Genomic DNA, 20,640 nt, shown 5'->3' with positions numbered 1-20,640 from the left:
TCCTCTGTAAAATGGGGATAATAATATACTTATATAGAAAGCTCTATATTAAAATTTGGTATTCATTTCAATAATATTATTCCCACTCTGTACAGAGCCGAGTGAGATTCTAGCACTCAGAATGGCCCAGAGCTCAGCAAATCTCTGCCAGCAACAAAGGAGAGTCAAAGGACAGCAGTCATGAAACTGATGCCATTGCTTCACAGTGGCTGTGACTCTGGTGGTTAAACTAAGGTGCCCTGACATGCGTGCCTTCTCATGCCATGAGCCTGGCAGCGGGGATATCCATGAGGTAACCGGCAATTTAGATTCATAATCAAGGGAGGTTCAGTTGGGCTGGGATGGGGAGGGTGGCACAAAGGAGGTGTGGGACCTCAAGGTCCTTCATTACAAGAGGTGGGGCACGAGTCAGTGGGATGGCTCCATACTGACGCTGGCATGGCAACACTGTGCCCGCAGTCTGAAGGGGCCTGGAAAGGCACATGAGCCTTGCAAGGAATTACAAAATCTGTATCAGCCCCAACAAATTTTTTACCATTTGATTCTCCTCTAGGGGTACATTATTGCTTCTGAAATAAAAGAAACCAAGCACTCTTTTTTATTTTCTGAATACAAATGATTAGTTTGAATTTTTATAGTTTGCATATAGAAGTGAGTATCTTCATGGTCATTATTTAAGATTATAGCAACAAAAATAAGCTATCAATGGACGTGATTACTTACACTTGTTTTGTATAAATACATGTCATATGTATCTGAGATATTACTTACAGTGTTTTTAATTCTATCATCCTTATTGGTTATAAATCTATTCTACACACAAATGTATCTAACATTTTAAAAAATTTATTGAGGAACATTGGTTTATATCACTATATTAGTTTCATGTATACACTAAATTTTGACTTCTGTATACACCACAGTGTGCTCACCGCCAAAAGTTTAGTTTCCACCCATCACCATACAGTTGACTCCCTTTACCCATTGCGCCCTCCCCGCCTTCCCATGCAAGGTATTACAAAATCTGTGTCAGCCCCAACACATTTGGTAACCGCTACTCTGTCCTAGGTATCTACGTGTTTTTGTTTGATTTGGTGTGTTCCTTTAGATACTAATACCTTGCAGCTGTGAACAACAGTCTGCTTCCTTTCACAGGGTACCCAGTAAGTGCTTGATTTATTTTTTACACATGGGGTCGTTCATTCACACAGCAGCCCTGTAAGGTGGGCGTAGGTTTTCCCAAGCTTACAGATGAGGAGACTACAGCAAACAGAAATTAAATAATTGTCCTAACATTAAACCCTGTGTTTTCCAGCCTATAATATCTGCAGATAGCTCAATTTCATAAGGAAAAGTTTTTTTTAAATAACGTAAATGCTTCTTCATGCATGTATTGAAAGAGACAAATTTTATAGGTGAAAATATGTAAATACTAGCTGCTTCATGCTGAAATCCAATGGGAAAGGCATTAATATTTTTGTTACAATACAGCCTGACATAAAACTTGCATCTTTGTCGTAGTTTCTGGGGTTGCATTGACCATCGGGGGGCAGCATCATCCATTTTTATGGCCTTTGCTTGGTCGGCTTAACTAGGGGCGGATAGAATGCAAGGAAATGCAACTTACAACCGAGTTAATACAGGACCTGATAAACAACAGAACAGAATTAGGACCGAGGCTGTGTGACTCTAAAGCACATGTTCATTTTCACCAAACTATCTCTTCTATTTCTTCCAGGATGTGAGAACATGTTATCTTTTAAGGAGATTTCTATTAGTCCTTAATAAAGTGTAATCTTTCTGGTAAGAAAAATGATGTCCTTCTCAGAAACCCATCCACAGGAAGAACAAATTTAGTTTTGCATCAATAGATAAAAACAATAAACACTCGAGTACTTCAGAATCAATCATTAAAAATCCTTAATTTTAAGAAAGGAAAGGAGACAAGACGTTCGGCTTCTGCTGAATCCTTTCTAGAGACATAGGCTGAGAGGGAAATGCCAAGATGAAGTTCCCAGACCCCGTTCACTGACCTTTCAATAATTCCTTAGCAGAGGGGGAAGGCATATCTCCAGCACTAGGCGAAAGCAGCTGCGTGGAGGCTGGGCTCTCAAGGACCCATCCCAGACCAGGAGAGGTAAACAGGACAGGCTATTCCAAACTCTGGTTGAGCCTGGTCCCAAAAAACCTAGTCCAGAGCTTACGCCCTGAGGAAGGACATCAAAGAAATCAGAAAGAGAGGACATATGTTTGGGGAGCTTATCGTTTCCATTAGTTGGACTCAGTCCAGTAGACACAGGTAGGCAACTCTATTAAGCATGTTTATCTGCCTTGCATGTCTTCCTTCAGGAGAACGTCCTGTCAAGAGTCAAGTGTTCCCAAGCAGCAGTGTGGTGGCTACGAGGGCCACACGTATTTCTACTGCAGCTGTTAGGTGGGCTTGTCACCCTTCCACGGGTTCTGTCAGGAAGGAGACAGTTCACAGACACAAACGGCAAAACGAGATCAACATGGTGTCAGCTCCCTATGTCTCTACCCCACAGGGAGACATTAAACCGGAAGGGCCAGGTGACCAATGGCATGGACAATGGGTGCTCTGTGAGAGGATCGCCGGCCCCCCACCCCTCCCAGCCCCCCCACCTTGAAGTACAGCCAAGCAGTTTCACAGACTTACACAAAAGCCTATAGCTGGACCTTAAGTGGGAACATGGTGGCAAGTCCTGTGTTCAACTGAAACTAAACTTAAGGGGATGGATGAGAAGTAGTCAGTCTCTCACAAGACAGGGAAAGAAACCACCTCACAGTGGCTACTCACCAGGATTTCCTCCCCCTGCTCCAGGAGGTGTCACTAGGCATTCTGCCAAGACTCAGGTCAGACGCTGGTTAACCCTTGCCTGTGTGTCCCATGTGAAGATGTGCAAGGTTGCCAGGGAGCAAGGGTGGAACTGTCCCCTGTATCTCCCCACAGTGATTCTACTCAGCCCAAGTCATTCAGGTAGGAGTGATCCCAGCCCTCCCTCCTTCCATCTCCCCGCCAGCATGGGTACATGACTAATACTTGAGCAGAGGATTTCATAGCTTGGGCCACGATGATTGATTCTATGGGTAAGAAAAGCATGTTAAGCTGCCTGGAGTCCTCCAGAATATTTTGCAGCTACCAGAAAGGATTCTCTCTCACCTGATATACAAAGTATTTTTTATTCAATTTTTGGGAACATTTTTTATTGGGTTAAAATATATAGAACAAACATTTGCAATTTTAACCATTTTAAAGTATACAATTTAGTGGCATTAATTACTTCACAATATTGTGCAACCATCACTACTGTTTCCAAAACATTTTCATCCCCACAAACAGAAACCCGTACCTATTGAGCAATAACTCTTTATTTCTCTTTCCTTTCAGCCCCTAATAATGTCTAATCTACCTCCTATCTCTATGAATTTGCATATTCTAGATAGGAAAATATAAGTGGTGTGGGAAGACATTCTGGAACCTTTTTGAAACCTTGAAAATGTTGAAGTATGTGGGCCGAGTGATGGGATTCAGAATGTCCTGCTTGAGCAGTGGAGGAACTGAGGGTGCGGGGCGTGGAGACTAATATCACCCTGTTTGGTCCTGAAGGATGGCTGGTTAGCCAAAGACGGGTAAGATTCCTCAGAGGAGGAACAACCTAAGACAGGCACAGTCGCAGAGGGGCCAACACGGGTGGGGCACAGACCCCCAATATCTGAGAGAGGTCTCCTGCCCCCAGGGCTGTTTTGCTCTCCAGGCCCAGCTCAAATCCACACCTGCTCAACTCGGACCCAGGAAGTAAACAAAGATAATTGCCTCAGTCATGTGAGGCCTTTGATTGTTTATGAGTGTAACCTGAGAATGTTAGCCCACGAACTCAATAAAAGCAACCTGGGATGAGTCAGCAGGGCTCTTGATCCGAGAGCTCTTGAGCCCCGCGGTCCTACTTTTCTCTTCAGTCTGTGTCTGTGTCTTCTTCAAGCTTGTGGCACCCGTCACTCACCTCGAGTCGCCGAGCTGGTCTCAGCAAGTGGAATCATAAAATTTATCTTTTTTGTGCATGGCTTATTTCACTTTAGCATAATGTTTATTACCAGAACTTGGCTGAGCAATATTTCGTTATATATATATACCATACTTTGTTTATCCATTCATCTGTGGATAGACACTTGAGTTGAAATAAGGAGTATTAAAGAAAATATAAGCCTATAGTTTCAGGGATCATCTTTCACATACTTAACAAAAGACAGCCCAAGATTGAAACCACAATACAGAAGGAAGAAAAGCTGGGCACAGAGGGAGACTGGCAATGCCCTGGAGCCATTGTTGGAGTACCTAGATCCAGCTGTGCCTGAAGCTAGACCTAATCCTGAGCTTTTCAGTTCCATGAAGAAGAATATTCCCCACTTTTCTTAACTTAGTTTAAGTTGGGCATCTCTACTTGCAAACAAGAATCCTAATAAACCAACCACTTATTGCTGAGCTATGTTCCAGAAAAGCAAATTAAAAGAAGATTCTTTTTATTCTCCTATGTGAACAATGAAGTTTTTCAAACTTTCTCATTCTTAAATCCCTTCCTGTCCTGATTTTAACTGTAAAGTGCTTTTGTCCTAAGTAGAATCTTTTACATAAATCTCATTGCTGTTACTGCCAATCTCCCACCTCCCAAGAAAATTTAGTGATTTTCTTGATGCCCTGGCATCTTTTCTTCTCAAAGTGTGTACATAACTGATCCTAAGGCAGATCACCCAGAGGCTAGCCCCATGGCACAATTTTTATTTTACTTCCAAACTGCTGTTGCCGTTGGGCCTCCCTTTGATTTATTTCTTTTATTTTTTTATATTTTAATGAGACTATTCTGTGTCAATAGCTTTCATCATTCCCATTAAAAGATTTTTTTAAAGCCCCATAATACTGCTGATTTTACATCAATTTCACCATATTTAAATTTCCCCAGGACTCTGAAATTTCTGAAATGTTACAGAACAGGGAAAATTATTATAACAAGTACAAGTGATGTTTTCTAACTAATCAAACAATAGAATAGACCTAAAGAAGTTCCAGTCTAATCCCTCTGCTCTAAACTTGCCCAAAGAATTAATATCTCTACATCAAATAAAGTTTCAATAACTTTTTTTAAAAACCCACTTCACAATTTATCAGCTCAAAATCTCTAAAAACTCAACTAAATTTGTCACGCTGTGTGCAGTGAGTGCTCTTTCTTTCCCTCCCTCACGCCCTCCAGACCTTCCTTCCAGTAAAATTCTTCATTTTTATATGAAATCTTAGGCAAAAATCTACCTACTAAAAAGAGAGAAGGGAGTTGTTCCGATGAAGCTTGGGACCTTTGCCTCAACTGTCACACATCACCCACCTGCACCAGCCACTACGGCTTGGGGTAAAACAGACTGAAAACCTAGTGTGCTAATTTAGCATTAGAGTTCTATTCTCCAGATGATAGAATAATTCTTCTAGTTTTTCTTTGTATATCTTAGATTCCAACATTTTTATCATTTTAGACTTCTTTACAAATCCATCTTGAGAGACCCCAAATTGGTTAAGGGCATTAGTAAAGATGTAATTAGCTGCATACAATGAAAGAATTCCCTCAGAGTTCCACGTAGGACTCCATTTTATGCAACCCACTTCTGTATTTTCCAAGCATTCTGACTCCAACTGCTATTTTAAAAATGTAATAGCTATATTAAAGCGGGTACATGTGACTGGCATTGTGCCACTTTACACACATTATTTCTTTTAACCTTCATAACAGCCCAAGTCTTGGTGCTGTCAGCATTTACACTGCATCAGTGGTTCTCAACCTTGGTTACAAATTATAATATTTTCTATCAGGGAACTTTTGAAAATCAGATACCCAGGTATCACACTGAGGCCAATTAAATCAGAAACCTCTAGGCGTAAGGAACCAGGCATCATTTAAAAAACTGCCCAGGTGATTCCCGTGTTTTGCCAAGACTGAGAATCACTGCTCTGAGAGGAATTCTCATATCAGCTGATGAAAAAAATTAATTTTTACATTTTATTACCCAAGCTAGAAGTCATTGAATACATACGTGGGTGTGCACTTCTCCCACTGTCATAGCCATTATTTAGGGTATTTTGGAACTCCTTTTTTGGAAGAGCTTTTACTCAATTTGCCAGCCACCACTAGAAAATTCTTTTCAATGCCCACAGCAGGATTACAGGGAGAGCCACAGAGCTCTGTGTACACCTGGGGAGACCATCCTTTCCCCTGGCTGTGACTATATCCACAGCAGGATGAAAGTGGACACAGAGCCCTGCAGGCTCCTAGCAAGGCCACCACTCTACCCCTTCCGCAAACACACACTCCATCTCACCTTATTAATGCTGAGAGCCATAAAGGAGGCTAGAATTAGAACTGATTTTCCACCTCCTTCTGAGAGGTCTTTAGAATTACTCCCCCGGGCCTCAAGTTCACATTTACGTCTGTCACCACCAATCCCATTCTCTTTGACCATCCCTCACTCCTGGTCCCCATCCAGGCTCATCGCAATCTGACTCAAGCCCCCACCTCCCAACACTTCCACTGTGCTTTCTCCACTGTGCACTCTGGAGCCCTAACATCAAAAAAATCCTCCGCTTTCTCCATCTTTTCTTTGAATGCTTCCTTCCCCTTCTTGCTCTAACAAGAACGCTTCACGGTGCTATTTGTAATAGTTTAGACCCTGGGCAAAAGGACAACATAGGGTGAGAGAATGTTGGAGGCTGAGAAGATATCCATGTGTAAATGCCTTCAGATCAGGTGAGAAACTATGGCTTAAGATAATGATTAGATATTGATATCAGAATCATCAGCAAAGAAACGAGAGTCCTGGCTGTAGCCTCAAAGCAGAAACAAATGATGAAAGAAAACAGAGGCCTCAGTGGACACACACTCAAAAAATAAAGGTGAGAACCATTAAAAGGGAGAGCATAAAGAAAGAAACAGAGACATAAAGAAAACAAAGAAAAGAAGGAAAAGAGAAGTTGATGGAAACCTAGAGAGGAGGGCAAAGCGTCCTGGAGCATGACTCAGAAGCAAAATCTATTACACTCAGTTTAGCTGGAAAAAATAGAACGTGTTCAGTCAGTGAATGTGGAGGTACACGTGGATATTGTGAAGAAAGAGATAAAAGGAGGACGAAGAAAGAGACACAATGAAGAAAAACAGGTCTCAGATAAGGACAGGTGAATTCCATGACCCCAAGAGCAAAACGGGCAAGCTCACTGCTGGAGGCTGACCAAACAGATCAGAGAGTAGAACAGAGACAGAACTTCAAGGCCCAGCTCTTAATTGCTATGGCAACACAACCCCATCCTGGTATTAGTGATAAAAGTCATAAGCAGATGCTATTTATTATTCTTGGGGGAAGAGAATCCCCACTCTTGCTGACTCCATGTTGGAAGAAGTACTGGGAAGTAGTGTGGGAATGAGCCAATCAATAGGTCAGAGAGAGTTGAACTTAGGATGGTAAGGCACGGTATATAAAAGGATCGTACACATCAGCTTGCCACAAGGCTGGGGAACGCTTAGATGCCAGGGGATCAGTTGTATCTCCTTTTGACTTAAGTGTAATTCACATAAATAAATTAAATGTTTATGAATACACTGTGTCTCACTGTCATTCACAGTGCCATCACCGTACAAAAGGAAACTCAGTATCTTTGCTCAGTGGTATGCTGGAAAACAACAGCGTGGGCTTTTAAAGGCCTCATTTGTAGCTGCCGATTTCCACAGTGCAAATACTCCTTCTGTGACTGATTTCAAGCCTACAACATGATATCCTTCAACAGGGAGCTCGGTAAAGATGCACATAATGGGCTCTCTAAGTTAGCACAAGCTGGCTCCAGAAAGTCAGATGTGACTAGTCTGGACTGGGGCTGGCACAGCTCACTTTTAAAAGCTCCATCAGGAGGCGCCCTGTGCAGCCAGGTTGAAGAACCAGGACCTAAAAAGTGGTGCCTCTCAAACTTTCTTGTGCACGTGAATCACTTGTGGATCTTATCAAAACGTAGGCTCTGACTCAGAAGGTACTGTTGATCCCTAGCAAGGGAGATGAGTGGACTAAAAGAAGAAAAACGATAATCATTTCCAGCCCTACCACTGTCAGAAACATCTGAGAGGTTTCACAGACAAGCCACAAACAGGAGGCCCACGATATGTGGCCAAACCCACAGAGAGGTTTTCTTTCACCCAACTGCATTTTATTTTTAAAATTTGAATTAAATGCCAACAGCATAAAAATTTATATTCCCGGCTTCTCTGAAATGCCTTCCTTAGGTAGTACTCTTGGACTACATCACTTTCTTTCCTCCACACTTTGATCCTCGTTCCTAGAGCGCACTCCATCCTTCTTTCTCTGCTGGAAACTGTCTGAATTGCCCTGCAAGATCCCTGCCTTGGTGAAGCCTTCCTGACTTTTCCATGCTGCAGGGCAGAATGAATCCCCTTCTATAAAATCTTATTTTTGCTCAGTTTGGGTTATTTCCTATTCTCTGAGGCCCTCAAAGCCACAGATGGGCTTTATTCATTTTTGTATTCTCAAGGTAGAATTCTTTGCCAATAAAGGAGAGCCTCAGTAGCTTCACGAAACAATAAATGTGAACTGATTTTCAACTCTTAGATTACATTCTCTTGAACTCTCTTTTGCTAAATCATCAAGGGAGTTTAGCAGTTATTATCCTCTCCTATACAGTACAAATTAATAATACTCTTTGTACTACCATCTCTAGTAGCCTTTGTACTACTATCTCTAGAAGCTCTCTTCTCCCCTGAACTTCAATTTTGATGTTGCTTACTCAATTTATAAGGATATTTATTTTATAAATCTGGTCCCAGATGAACACAGGCCATCACCAATTAAACACTCCTTCACAGAATTAATACCCTACATTTTCATGGAATGATCAATTTTTTCGAAGCACTTTCACCAATACACTTTATCTTCACACTAACTCAGAAATATATATAAGCAATATATTAACCTTTTCAGCATTTAGAAGTTAAACCGAAATGTCCACTCTGAACTAGGAACATAGAAAGTTCGAGAAAAATCTTTGCAGTGCCCACCTAAGTCCTCAGGAGGGAAGGTCCACAAAGTAGTATTCCCTAGGTGTCATTCTCCAATGATAGGGGCTAAAGATCTGCCCCATTCCACTTCCAAGCTTCTAGAATCCTTAATATTTAATTGAAAAACTGAGGTCCAAACATGTTGAATTAACCTGTATTAATGCCAAAGTAGTAATCCAGGTCTTTTGATTCCCAATATAAGAACCCACTTTGCTTAACTGTGTTTATCTTTATAAATGGCATTACAATCATCCAGCAATACAAACATGCTTCATAAATCTGTCTTCACAAATTTCATTCAGAAATGAAAACTCCTGTGCCCTTTTCTCAAAAAAATAAGCCATATGTGATGGTCAAAAGTTTTTCCATTAATTCTGCAGAGTTAGTTGCACTGGGTAACTTTAAAATGCCCATGTATAATGATTTCATCAGCATGCAGGACAAGCCCATAATCCATTAAGTCAGTTTATAGTTCTCTGCATTATGTGTCACTTTCAAGCCAATGCTATGTACTCCAAAGTTTAGTGCCTTTGGGGAAATACATACATCATAGATGGGATGGGGATGATGAAAGATTTTAGCATCCTGATCCACTACAATAAACCCAGTGCAAATTAATGAAAAAAAGCAATGCCAGAGACTTAAATTGAGGATCTGAAGTTGGTAATGGTAGGATGAAAGAAACACCCACCATGAGAATAAAAGGACTTAGCTAAGGAAGGGGTGGAAACAGCCAAGCTTGAAAGCATAATGTTTCATTTCTCTTACATTCTCCTTATATTTCTAACTACTTTCTAAGAATTTTTCTGTGGTCGCAAGGGTACATCCACCCATGAAAACGCAGGTACAATCGATGTTTCCTCCCCAAGGCACTCCATAAGCACTGGTGAGAATACAACTCACTACTATTTATGGATTACAAAACACACTCTCTAGTTATGTCTCTTTGGAAAGACTGGATCATTTGGGGAAGTGCAGTGTCTATGTTTTCCCACACACTGCTCCCAACAATGGCTCCAAATGGTTCTCTGCCATTTCTGCTCCCATTCTAAGGAAGAGAAATTAATCTCTCCTCCTTTATCAGTCGAGAGGACGCATTTTCTGTGTTCCTTCTCCAAGTGTGACTCTGTTCATGTATTTTTTAAAAAGAAGGACTAGATTTTTTTCTGCAAATGCATTATATTTGTTTTAAAGTTTTAAGTCCATAATAATACTTGCAGTACAAATACCTGTCTGGAAGCCACACAGGCAACTCGGGATTGAGGCTGGAGGTTAGAGGAATGAGGGCATGTTGGGGCTTTTATTATCTGAAATACTGTATCTTACTTTTATTTTAAAAATAGGAAAAAACTCTCTGTAATTATGGAAAAGGGAGCTGAAATAACTGGTGCGACTTCCCATGCCACTGCCCTGAGCCTCTCCTAAACGTTTTTCCTAACTTGCGTCTCTACGCAACAAGGAAAAAAACGCTGGAACGGAATCAAAAGGAGCAAAAACTTAATCTGCAAGGGAGCTCAGGAGAGGAAGTTCTAAGAAAGGGCACTGGTTTCATTTGGTAGAGAGAAAAATGTAAGAGGGTCAGAAGAGTAGAGTGTGTGTTGGGGCTGGGGTCCCCTGGAATGCTGGGGATTAGGGGAGAAGGAAAGGGCGCGGACTCACCCCCCAGCCAGTTGTCGGAGATGTTCTGGAGCATAGTGACCGGGATGCAGAAGAAGGCGATGAGCAGGTCGCTGAGCGCCAAGGAGCAGATGAAGATGTTGGTGACGGTGCGCATGGCCTTGGTGCGGGTCACCACGTAGATCACCAGCGCGTTGCCGAAGAGCGCCAGGGCGAAGATGAGCACGCCAGTGAGCACGAAGGCCAGCTTGGCGCGCGCGGGCAGCTCCGGGGTGTAGACGAGCGGCCGCAGCCGGTACAGCGCGATGAACTGCTCCCGCGTCAGGTTGTGGTCCCGCAGCAGCCGGGAGAACTGCTCCGGGGTGATGTTGAGCGACTGCATGCTGTGCGCGCCCCGAGGGCCATCCACCTGCCGGGGCGCGGGCTACACGGGACCGGCCCGGCGGCCGCCTCCCTCCCCTGGAGACGGGGACGGCCACTGCTCTGGACTCAGGCGCACCGGAGCGCTCCCGCCAGCACCTCGGGAGGGAGGTTCTGGAGAAGGAAAGCAGTGCAGGGCTCCAACTCACAATCAAGAGGCTGGGCGCCAAAGCGAGTGAGACTATCCCACTGATCAAAACATTTTCATAGTTCACAGGTGTGCTCTTCTCTGAGGCCAGGCGCTGTGGCCGTCCGGAAGACCGGAGCGGAGCGACAGTCCCAGCGCCTCTGGCTCCCCAGCCTTCTGGCCACGCGGTGAGGACTCTGCAGCGGCTCCGGGAGCGGCGGAGGGTGGGGCTGGAGCTCGGCCGCGCGCCACTCCCTCCCGGCTTCAGCAGCGGGCACCCCGCCACCGCACCCTCTGGGCGAGGGAAACTCCTCCCCGGCTCCCCAGTTTCTGCCGCCCCAGCCCCTTTCTCGTGCCCCAGGTCACGTTTATGTGTAAAAGTGACTATTGGGGTGTTCCGCGTCTCACGGTTTCTCCTTTTATGAAACAACGTGGGCCACAGCTAGCCAACGCAAAATAAGATTTATTTTTAATTATTTTTCTGTAATAAAAAATAATTACAGCGCATAGGAAATTACACAGATAGTACAGAGAGAGCCCGTGTACACTTCATGTGGTTCTCCAGTTGATTACATCTTTCTTAACTATGGTACAATACAAAACCAGAAATTTGATATGTGTGTGGGGGTGTCTGTGTCGTTTTATACCAAGTGTAGATTCCTGTTACCGCCACCAAAATCGATATAGAAAACACTTCTGTCACCACAAAGATCTCCGTGCAGCTACCCCTTTACAATCGCACCCTCTCAGCCCCTGCTGATCTATTCGCCATCTCTGTATTTTGACAGATCGTATAAACAGAATCATACCGTATATAACTTTTGATACTAATTCTTTTTCCACTCAGCATAATGCCCTTCAGATTAATTCAAATTGTTAGGTGTATCTGTAGTCCGTTTTTATTGCCGAGAATAATTTTGATGAAGTCCTATTTATCATTTCTTTCTTTTATTGGTTATACTTTTGATGTCCAGTCTAAGAACTCTTTACCAAATGCTCTGTCCCCCAATTTTTTTCCAATGTCTTTTTCTAAAAGTTCTATGGTTTTACATTTGATATTTTGAATTCTCTATTCTGTTCCATTAACCTCAGTGTCTCTTTGTCCTCCAGTACCTCACAGTGTTGAATACTGCAGCTATGTAAGTCTTCAAACCAAGTAGAGTGACTTCTGCCACTTTATTCTTCTTTTACAAAATTATTTTAGATATTCTAGGGTCTGTGCCTATTTGTATGAACTTTACAATATATTTGTGTATCTCTACAAAATGCCTTGCTGGGATTTTGATAGGAATTGAGATCTTTATTATATTGAGTCCTCCAATCTGTGAGTAGAGTAGATCTCACTGTATAGTTAGATTTCTTTCCTCAGCATTTTGTAGCTTTCAGTATATAAGCCCTGAATATATTTTGTTATTTTTGCACTGAAGGTTTTTTTTTAAGAATTTGTGCATAGTATTGTATTTCTAATTTTCAGCACCATGTGTTCTTTGCTAGTACACAGAAGTGTGATTATTTGGTATGTTGATCTTGAAACCTACAATGTTGCTGAATTCACTTATTAGTTTTGAGCACTTTTTGTCATTGCTGTTGATTTCTTGGCGTTTTCTACATAGACAATCATGTCATTTGAGAAGAGGGGCAGTTTTATTTCTTCCTTTTTGATCTGTATGCCTTACATATCCTTTTTTTTTTCCTTTGGCTTATTTCAATGGCTAGAGCTTGCAGTAGTATGATAAATGACAGTATTGAGAATGGACATCATTGTCTTACTCCCAGTCTTAAGAAATTAGATCCTGTTTGTTGATGGTGTGATTGACTTCTATTTTTTTTTCTTGTTTAATTTTTTATGGGTTCAATGTTTCTTCTATCCTCAGTTACCTTTTTTTTTAATTTAAAAAAATTTTTTTTGGGGTACACCAGGTTCAATCATCTGTTTTTATACACATATCCCCGTATTCCCTCCCTTCCTTGACTTCCCCCCCTCGAGTCCCCCCCACCCTCCCTGCCCCAGTCCTCTAAGGCATCTTCCATCCTCGAGTTGGACTCCCTTTGTTATACAACAACTTCCCACTGACTATTTTACAGTTGGTAGTATATATATGTCTATGCTACTCTCTCGCTTCGTCTCAGTTTCCCCGTCACCCCCCGCCCCCTCCCATACCTCGAGTTCTCCAGTCCATTCTCTGTATCTGCATCCTTGTTCTTGTCACTGAGTTCATCAGTACCATTTTTAGATTCCGTATATGTGAGTTAGCATACAATATTTGTCCTTCTCTTTCTGACTTACTTCACTATGTATGACAGATTGTAGTTCTATCCACCTCATTACGTATAGCTCCATCTCATCCCTTTTTATAGCTGAGTAATATTCCATTGTGTATATATGCCACATCTTCTGTATCCATTCATTTGTTGATGGGCATTTAGGTTGCTTCCATGTCCTGGCTATTGTAAATAGTGCTGCAATAAACATTATGGTACAAGTTTCTTTTGGGATTATGGTTTTCTTTGGGTATATGCCCAGGAGTGGGATTACTGGATCATATGATAGTTCTATTTGTAGTTTTTTAAGGAACCTCCAAATTGTTTTCCATAGTGGCTGTACCAACTTACAGTCCCACCAACAGTGCAGGAGAGTTCCCTTTCCTCCACACTCTCTCCAACATTTGTGGTTTCCAGATTTTGTGATGATGGCCATTCTGATTGGTGTGAGGTGATACCTCATTGTGGCTTTGACTTGCATTTCTCTGATGATGAGTGATGTTGAGCATCTTTTCATGTGTGTGTTGGCCATCTGTATGTCTTCTTTGGAGAAATGTCTATTTAGGTCTTCTGCCCATTTGTGGATTGGGTTATTTGCTTTTTTGGTATTAAGCTTCATGAGCTGCTTGTATATTTTGGAGGTTAATCCTTTGTCCGTTGTTTCATAGGCAATTATTTTTTCCCATTCTGAGGGTTGCCTTTTAGTCTTGCTTATGGTTTCTTTTGCTGTGCAAAAGCTTTTAAGTTTCATGAGGTCCCATTTGTTTATTCTTGATTTTATTTCCATGATTCTAGGAGGTGGATCAAAAAGGATGTTGCTTTGATGTATGTCATAGAGTGTTCTGCCTATGTTTTCCTCTAGGAGTTTTATAGTGTCTCGCCTTACATGTAGGTCTTTAATCCATTTGGAGTTTATTTTTGTGTATGGTGTTAGGAAGTGTTCTAATTTCATTCTTTTACATGTTGCTGTCCAATTTTCCCAGCACCACTTATTGAAGAGGCTGTCTTTTTTCCATTGTATACGCGTGCCTCCTTTGTCAAAGATAAGGTGCCCATATGTATTTGGGCTTACTTCTGAGTTCTCTATTCTATTCCATTGATTGTCCTTTCTATTTTTGTGCCAGTACCATACTGTCTTGATCACTATGGCCTTGTAGTATAGTTTGAAGTCAGGAAGCCTGATTCCACCAACTCCATTTTTCCTTCTCAAGATTGCTTTGGCTATTTGGGGTCTTTTGCATTTCCATACAAATGGTAAGATTTCTTGCTCTAGTTCTGTGAAAAATGCCATTGGTAATTTGATCGGGATTGCATTGAATCTGTAAATTGCTTTGGGGAGTACAGTCATTTTCATGATGTTGATTCTTCCAATCCAGGAACATGGTATGTCCCTCCATCTGTTTGTGTCATCTTTGATTTCTTTCATCAATGTCTTAAAGTTTTCTGCATACAGATCTTTTGCCTCCTTAGGCAGGTTTATTCCTAGGTATTTGATTCTTTTGGTTGCAATGGTGAATGGGAGAGTTTCCTTAATTTCTCTTTCTGCTCTTCTGTTGTTAGCGTATAGAAATGCAAGAGATTTCTGAGCATTAATTTTGTATCCTGCTACTTGACTAAACTCATCAATTAGTGCTAGCAGTTTTCTGGTAGAGTCTTTAGGGTTTTCTATATATAATATCATGTCATCTGCAAAGAGGGACAATTTTACTTCTTCTTTTCCAATTTGGATTCCTTTGATTTCTTTTTCTTCTCTGATTGCTGTGGCTAAAACTTCCAAAACTATGTTGAATAATAGTGGTGAGAGTGGACACCCTTGTCTTGTTCCTGTTCTTAGAGGGAATTCTTCCAGTTTTTCCCCATTGAGAACGATGTTGGCTTTTGGTTTTTCATATATGGCTTTTATTATGTGGAGGTAATTTCCTTCTATGCCCATTTTCTGGAGAGCTTTTATCATAAATGGATGTTGCACTTTGTCAAAAGCTTTTTCTGCATCTATTGAAATGATCATGTGGTTTTTATCCTGCAATTTGTTGATATGATGTATCACGTTGATTGATTTGCATATATTGAAGAATCCTTGCATCCCAGGGATAAACCCCACTTGATCATGGTGTATGATTTTTTTAATGTGCTGTTGGAGTCTGTTAGCTAGTATTTTGTTGAGGATTTTTGCATCGATATTCATCAGTGATATTGGTCTGTAGTTTTCTTTTTTTGTGACATCTTTGCCTGGTTTTGGGATCAGGGTGATGGTAGCCTCGTAGAATGAGTTTGGGAGTGCTCTGCCTTCTGCAATATTTTGGAAGAGTTTGAGAAGGATAGGTGTTAACTCTTCTCGAAATGTTTGATACAATTCACCCGTGAACCCATCTGGTGCTGGGCTTTTGTGTGTTGGGAGATTTTTAATCACTGCCTCCATTTCCATACTTGTGATTGGTCTGTTCATGGTTTCTATTTCTTCCTGGTTCAGTCTTGGAAGATTGTATTTTTCTAAGAATGTATCCATTTCTTCCAGGTTATCCAATTTATAGGCATATAGTTGCTTGTAGTAGTCTCTCATGATGTTTTGTATTTCTGAGGTGTCCGTTGTTACTTCTCCTTTTTCATTTCTAATTCTGTTGATTTGCATCTTCTCCCTTTTTTTCTTGATGAGACTTCTATTTCCTGGCTGATTTTTTTCTCTACTTATTCTATCAATTGTTGAGAGAGGATCTCCAACTATAATTGTGAATTTGTCTATTTTTCATTTCAGTTTATTAGTGTCTGTCCCACATATATTGTAGTTCTGTTGCTCAATGAATGCCCATTTAGGACTGACGTCTTCTTGATGCATTGACTCTCTTATCATTATACAATGCTCCTTTCTGTACCAGACCATTACCTTTGCTCCAAAGTTGATTGTATGTTGTAGTAATATACCCACTCCTGCTTTCTTTTGATTAATGCTTGTGTCACATGTCTTTGTCCATCCTTATACTTTCAACCTATCTATATCATTATATTTAGTTGAGGTTGTTATAGAAGTATATCTTTGTGTCATTTTTTTTTAAAGAATGCACTTTCCAATCTTTTAATTTGTATATTTAGACCATTTACATTAAATCCAATTATTTCTATGTAAGGATTCAAGTCAACCATTTTATTTATGTGTTTGTTTTCTGTTTGTTCTTAGTTTCTCTAATTTGTTTTTCCTGCCTGTGGGTCATATAAACGTCTTTTAGCATCTCATTTAGATTTAACTGTAGTGTTTTTGAGTTTTCCCTACCTATTTTCTATGACTGTTGTAGGTAAGACACTGCTTATGGTATTTTGTTATGGCTAGAGATGAGGGATGCTGGAAAATGTAACGCAGGGAAGATAGGATTGGCTTCTGATACTTGTTGCCAATAAAAATGACTAGAAGAGGACTTCCCTGGCAGTCCAGTGGTGAAGACTTTGTGCTCCCATTGCAGGGGACATGGGTTCGATCCCTGGTTGGGGAACTAAGATCCCATATGCTTCAGGGCGCAGCCAAAAAAAAAAAAAAGACTAGAAGACAGTAGAGAAAGATGGTTCCTTTTCCAAAAGAAACAAGCTGACCAAGCGAAAGAGAAGTAATGAAGAACTCTACTCTTGAGGGTAGAAACATGGGAGAAACTATTTAGATAAATGTAAAAGAAGAAGCAAAGGTACTTTATCAGAATGTTGTAGAGTTTATCTGGCCAGTCAGAGGATGTAATAATCAAGTCTTTCCTGGAAAAGATTACAAAATTGTCACAGATGGGGGATTAACTAGACATTGCCTGTAAGTATAAGTAGTCTAAAAACATAGTACATGGTAAAGGTTTTCTTCACTTTGCTCAGAATTTTGTCACTCAAAAGGAAGAATTATCTGGTAGAACTGATATTCTGTTCTTAATTCTGACCAATTTGGAAAGAATTGATGGCGTGGTGGGAGTGACAGAAAGTTTGAGACAATTTTTGCTGTCAACTCTGAGTGTGAGGTGAGGTAGAACCTTACCTGTATATATATGCATACAGGTGATATATATAAACATAATATGTATATATATATAGCATACATAATATGTAATATGTATATAACAGATACAAAACAGATACAAAAACTTCTAAGAATAGAATAAACTAATTTTTGTGTAAAGTGATCACAGTGAAAAAGAAAAAGGAAGAAACAGAGAGACAGAGACAGAGATAGAAAGGGTTTTTTCTGTTTAAGAGCAAGAAGTTGAACAAATAAGAGCTAGGTTCCACTAATTTGGGTATAAGATCGTGTGATTTTATATATTGGATATCTTATATCCATATTAATTACCATAAAAGAGGATTAGCAATAACTTATATTTTAAAAACTGCATTTAATGATCCACAACAAATTGTAACAATAAAGAATTTAGCAAAGTTGCAGGATTCAAAATCAACCCACAAACCAGTTGTGTTATGTTTTTATACATTAATCATGAAAAGTCTGAAAAGGAAATTAAGAAAAATAGTTCTGTTTACAGTAGCATCAAAAAGAATAAAATATGTAGGAGACATAAAATAACCAAAGAGACAAAAGACTTGTACATTGAAAACTACAAAATGTTGCTAAAAGAACTTAAAGACACAAATAAATGGAAAGATATTCCGTGTTTATGGATTGGAACGTTTAATATTGTTAATATTTCAACACTACCCAAGGAGATCTACAGATTTAAAGCAATCTCTATCAAAGTCCTACAAAATCTCTACAAAGTTTTATGTAGAAATAGAAAAACCCATCCTAAAATTCATATGGAATCACAAGGGACCTTGAATAGCCAAAGTAATCTTGAAGAAGAAGAACAAAGTGGAATGCCTCACGTTTACTGATTTTAATACTTATTACAAAGCTACATTAATCAAAACAGTGTAGTACTTGCATAAAAACAGACACATAGACCAATGGAATACAATAGAAAAGCCCAGAAGTAAACTATCACATTTATAGTCATACCTTTTCAACATGGGTGCCAAGACCATTCAATGAGGAAAGGACAGTCTTTTCAACAAATGGTGCTGGGGAAACTGGATATCACATGCAAAAAACAATGGACCTTACTTGTATGCAAAAAGTAACTCAAAACATATCAAAGACTGAAACATCAGAGCTAAAACTACAAAACTCTTAGAAGAAAACATAGAAGAAAAGCTACAGAACATTGGATTTGGCAATAATTTCTTGGATATGACATGAAAAGCACAGGCAACAAGGGTAAAAATAGATAAACTGAACTACATCAAAATTAAAAGCTTCTGAGCATCAAATTTGCAAGTCATATATCTAGTAAGTGGTTAATATCCAGAATATATAACAAACGCCTACAACTCAACAACACAAAACTAACCTGATGAAAAAAATAGACAAAATACTTGAATAAACATTTCTTCAAAGGAGACATACAAATGGCCAATAAGCACATGAAAAGATGCTCAACATCGCTAATCGTTAGGTGAATGCAAATCAAAACCACAGTGAGATACCACCTCATACCCATGAGGATGTCTACTACTTAAAAAGCAAAAACAGAAGATAACAAGTGTTGATGAGAAAGCAAATAAATTGGAAACCTTGTGCACTGTTGATGGAATGTAAAATTGCACAGCCACTATAAAATCCAGCATGGTGATTCCTCACAAAATTAAAAATAGAATTATGTATGATCCAGCAGTTCCACTTCTGGGTATATATCCAAAAGAATTGAAAGCAAGATCAGGGAGAGATATTTGTACACCCATGTTTATAGCAGCAGTATTCACAACAGCCAAAATGTAGAAACAACCCAAGGGTCCACCAACGGATAAATGTACAAAAAAATGTGGTAATATGTATATAATACCATGGGATATTATTCAGCCTTAAAAAGGAAGCAAATTCTGATGTGTGCTACAACATGAATGAATCTTGAGGACATTATGCTAAGTGAAATAATCCAGTCACAAAAAGACAAATACTGTATGTTTCCACTTATCTGAGGTACCTAGAGTAGTCAAATTCATTGAGATAGAAAGTAGAATGGTGGTTGCCAGGAGTTAGGAGCAGGAGGGGATGAAAAATTGTTGGGGTATATATAGCATTTCAGTTTTGCAAGCTGTAAAGAGTTCTGGAGATTGGTTGCACAATGATGTGGATGTACTTAACACTACTAAACTGCACACCTCAAAATGGTTAAGATAGTAAATTTTATGCTGTGTGTATTTGACCACAGTTTTTTAAAAAGGAAAAAATATGCACTAATAATATCATTTGAACTATACTTTATCTGCATTATTTTATTTTCATAACAATGGTTTGAGGCCCGTGATTTTATTATTTTATTACCACATCAGCCTTTATAGAAGAAATATTGAAGCACATAATGGATGGTGTCTTCAGTAGGGGTGGATATTCTACATGTAGCCATTCATGATAATAGCAAATGATGCCAGTTGGTGGCATAATTCAAGTCATTAATTCTATAAAAATGATTTGTATGCAAATCCAGAATAATAAAATGCAGGTATGCTGCTTTCTGGTGATTTGACTCTATAAGAGAAAGCTTAGGGAATGTATCACTATTCATGTCTCATGAACTACCAGCCCTGAATATCAATTCTATTTGTCAGGCTTTGGACAGGGGCTGTGTAGGAAATGGCTCTAAACTGAGATAGAGGAGGTAATCTCTGCTGTTGATTGCCGCGTTGTCCTGCTCTTCAAGTGGACCCTTCTGGTTCTGCACGGAGGTCAGCAACAGATTGTATAGCTGGAAACCATAATGATGACTAACAATGGGGCTGAAGAACTGCCACTGAGAATCTTTAGAAAATCAGAAAACCAAGAGAAACAGCGTAGTCTAGACATGGGTAAATTCTCCATTTTCCCAAGAAGGAAAATGGTTCTTTTAAACCATAAACTCGAGGCCACCTCCAGTAAAATTCTAGAGTAATTTAATAAAGGGAGGGAGATTATCAGCACAGGTTTTTATTAAGAACAAGTTTTGTCAAAGTGTTACGCTTTTTAAAGTGTTGCTAGACTGATGGCAGAACACTGTGTTCAGGGGTTACTCTGCGCATCCATGAATCCCAGCTCTGTCACTAACTGCGGAACCC

At 40.1% G+C, this 20,640-nt stretch overlaps 1 protein-coding gene across 1 annotated transcript in view; it reads right to left on the bottom strand.

Annotated features, from left to right (window-relative positions):
* QRFPR (pyroglutamylated RFamide peptide receptor) overlaps positions 1-11,466 on the bottom strand; it is a 50,940-nt gene extending 39,474 nt beyond the window's left edge. The window contains exon 1 of the mRNA XM_057706395.1: positions 10,767-11,466. Within this exon, the coding sequence (XP_057562378.1) occupies positions 10,767-11,106 (340 nt within the window). The 5' untranslated portion in view covers positions 11,107-11,466. The remainder of the gene's footprint in view (positions 1-10,766) is intronic.
* Between the last annotated feature and the right edge of the window lie 9,174 nt (positions 11,467-20,640).

Source organism: Hippopotamus amphibius, chromosome 13 (genome assembly GCF_030028045.1).
Source record: "Hippopotamus amphibius kiboko isolate mHipAmp2 chromosome 13, mHipAmp2.hap2, whole genome shotgun sequence".
Lineage (NCBI taxonomy): Eukaryota > Metazoa > Chordata > Mammalia > Artiodactyla > Hippopotamidae > Hippopotamus > Hippopotamus amphibius.
Note: the sequence above shows the minus strand (reverse complement) of the source record. Positions and strands in the feature narration are given on the sequence as shown.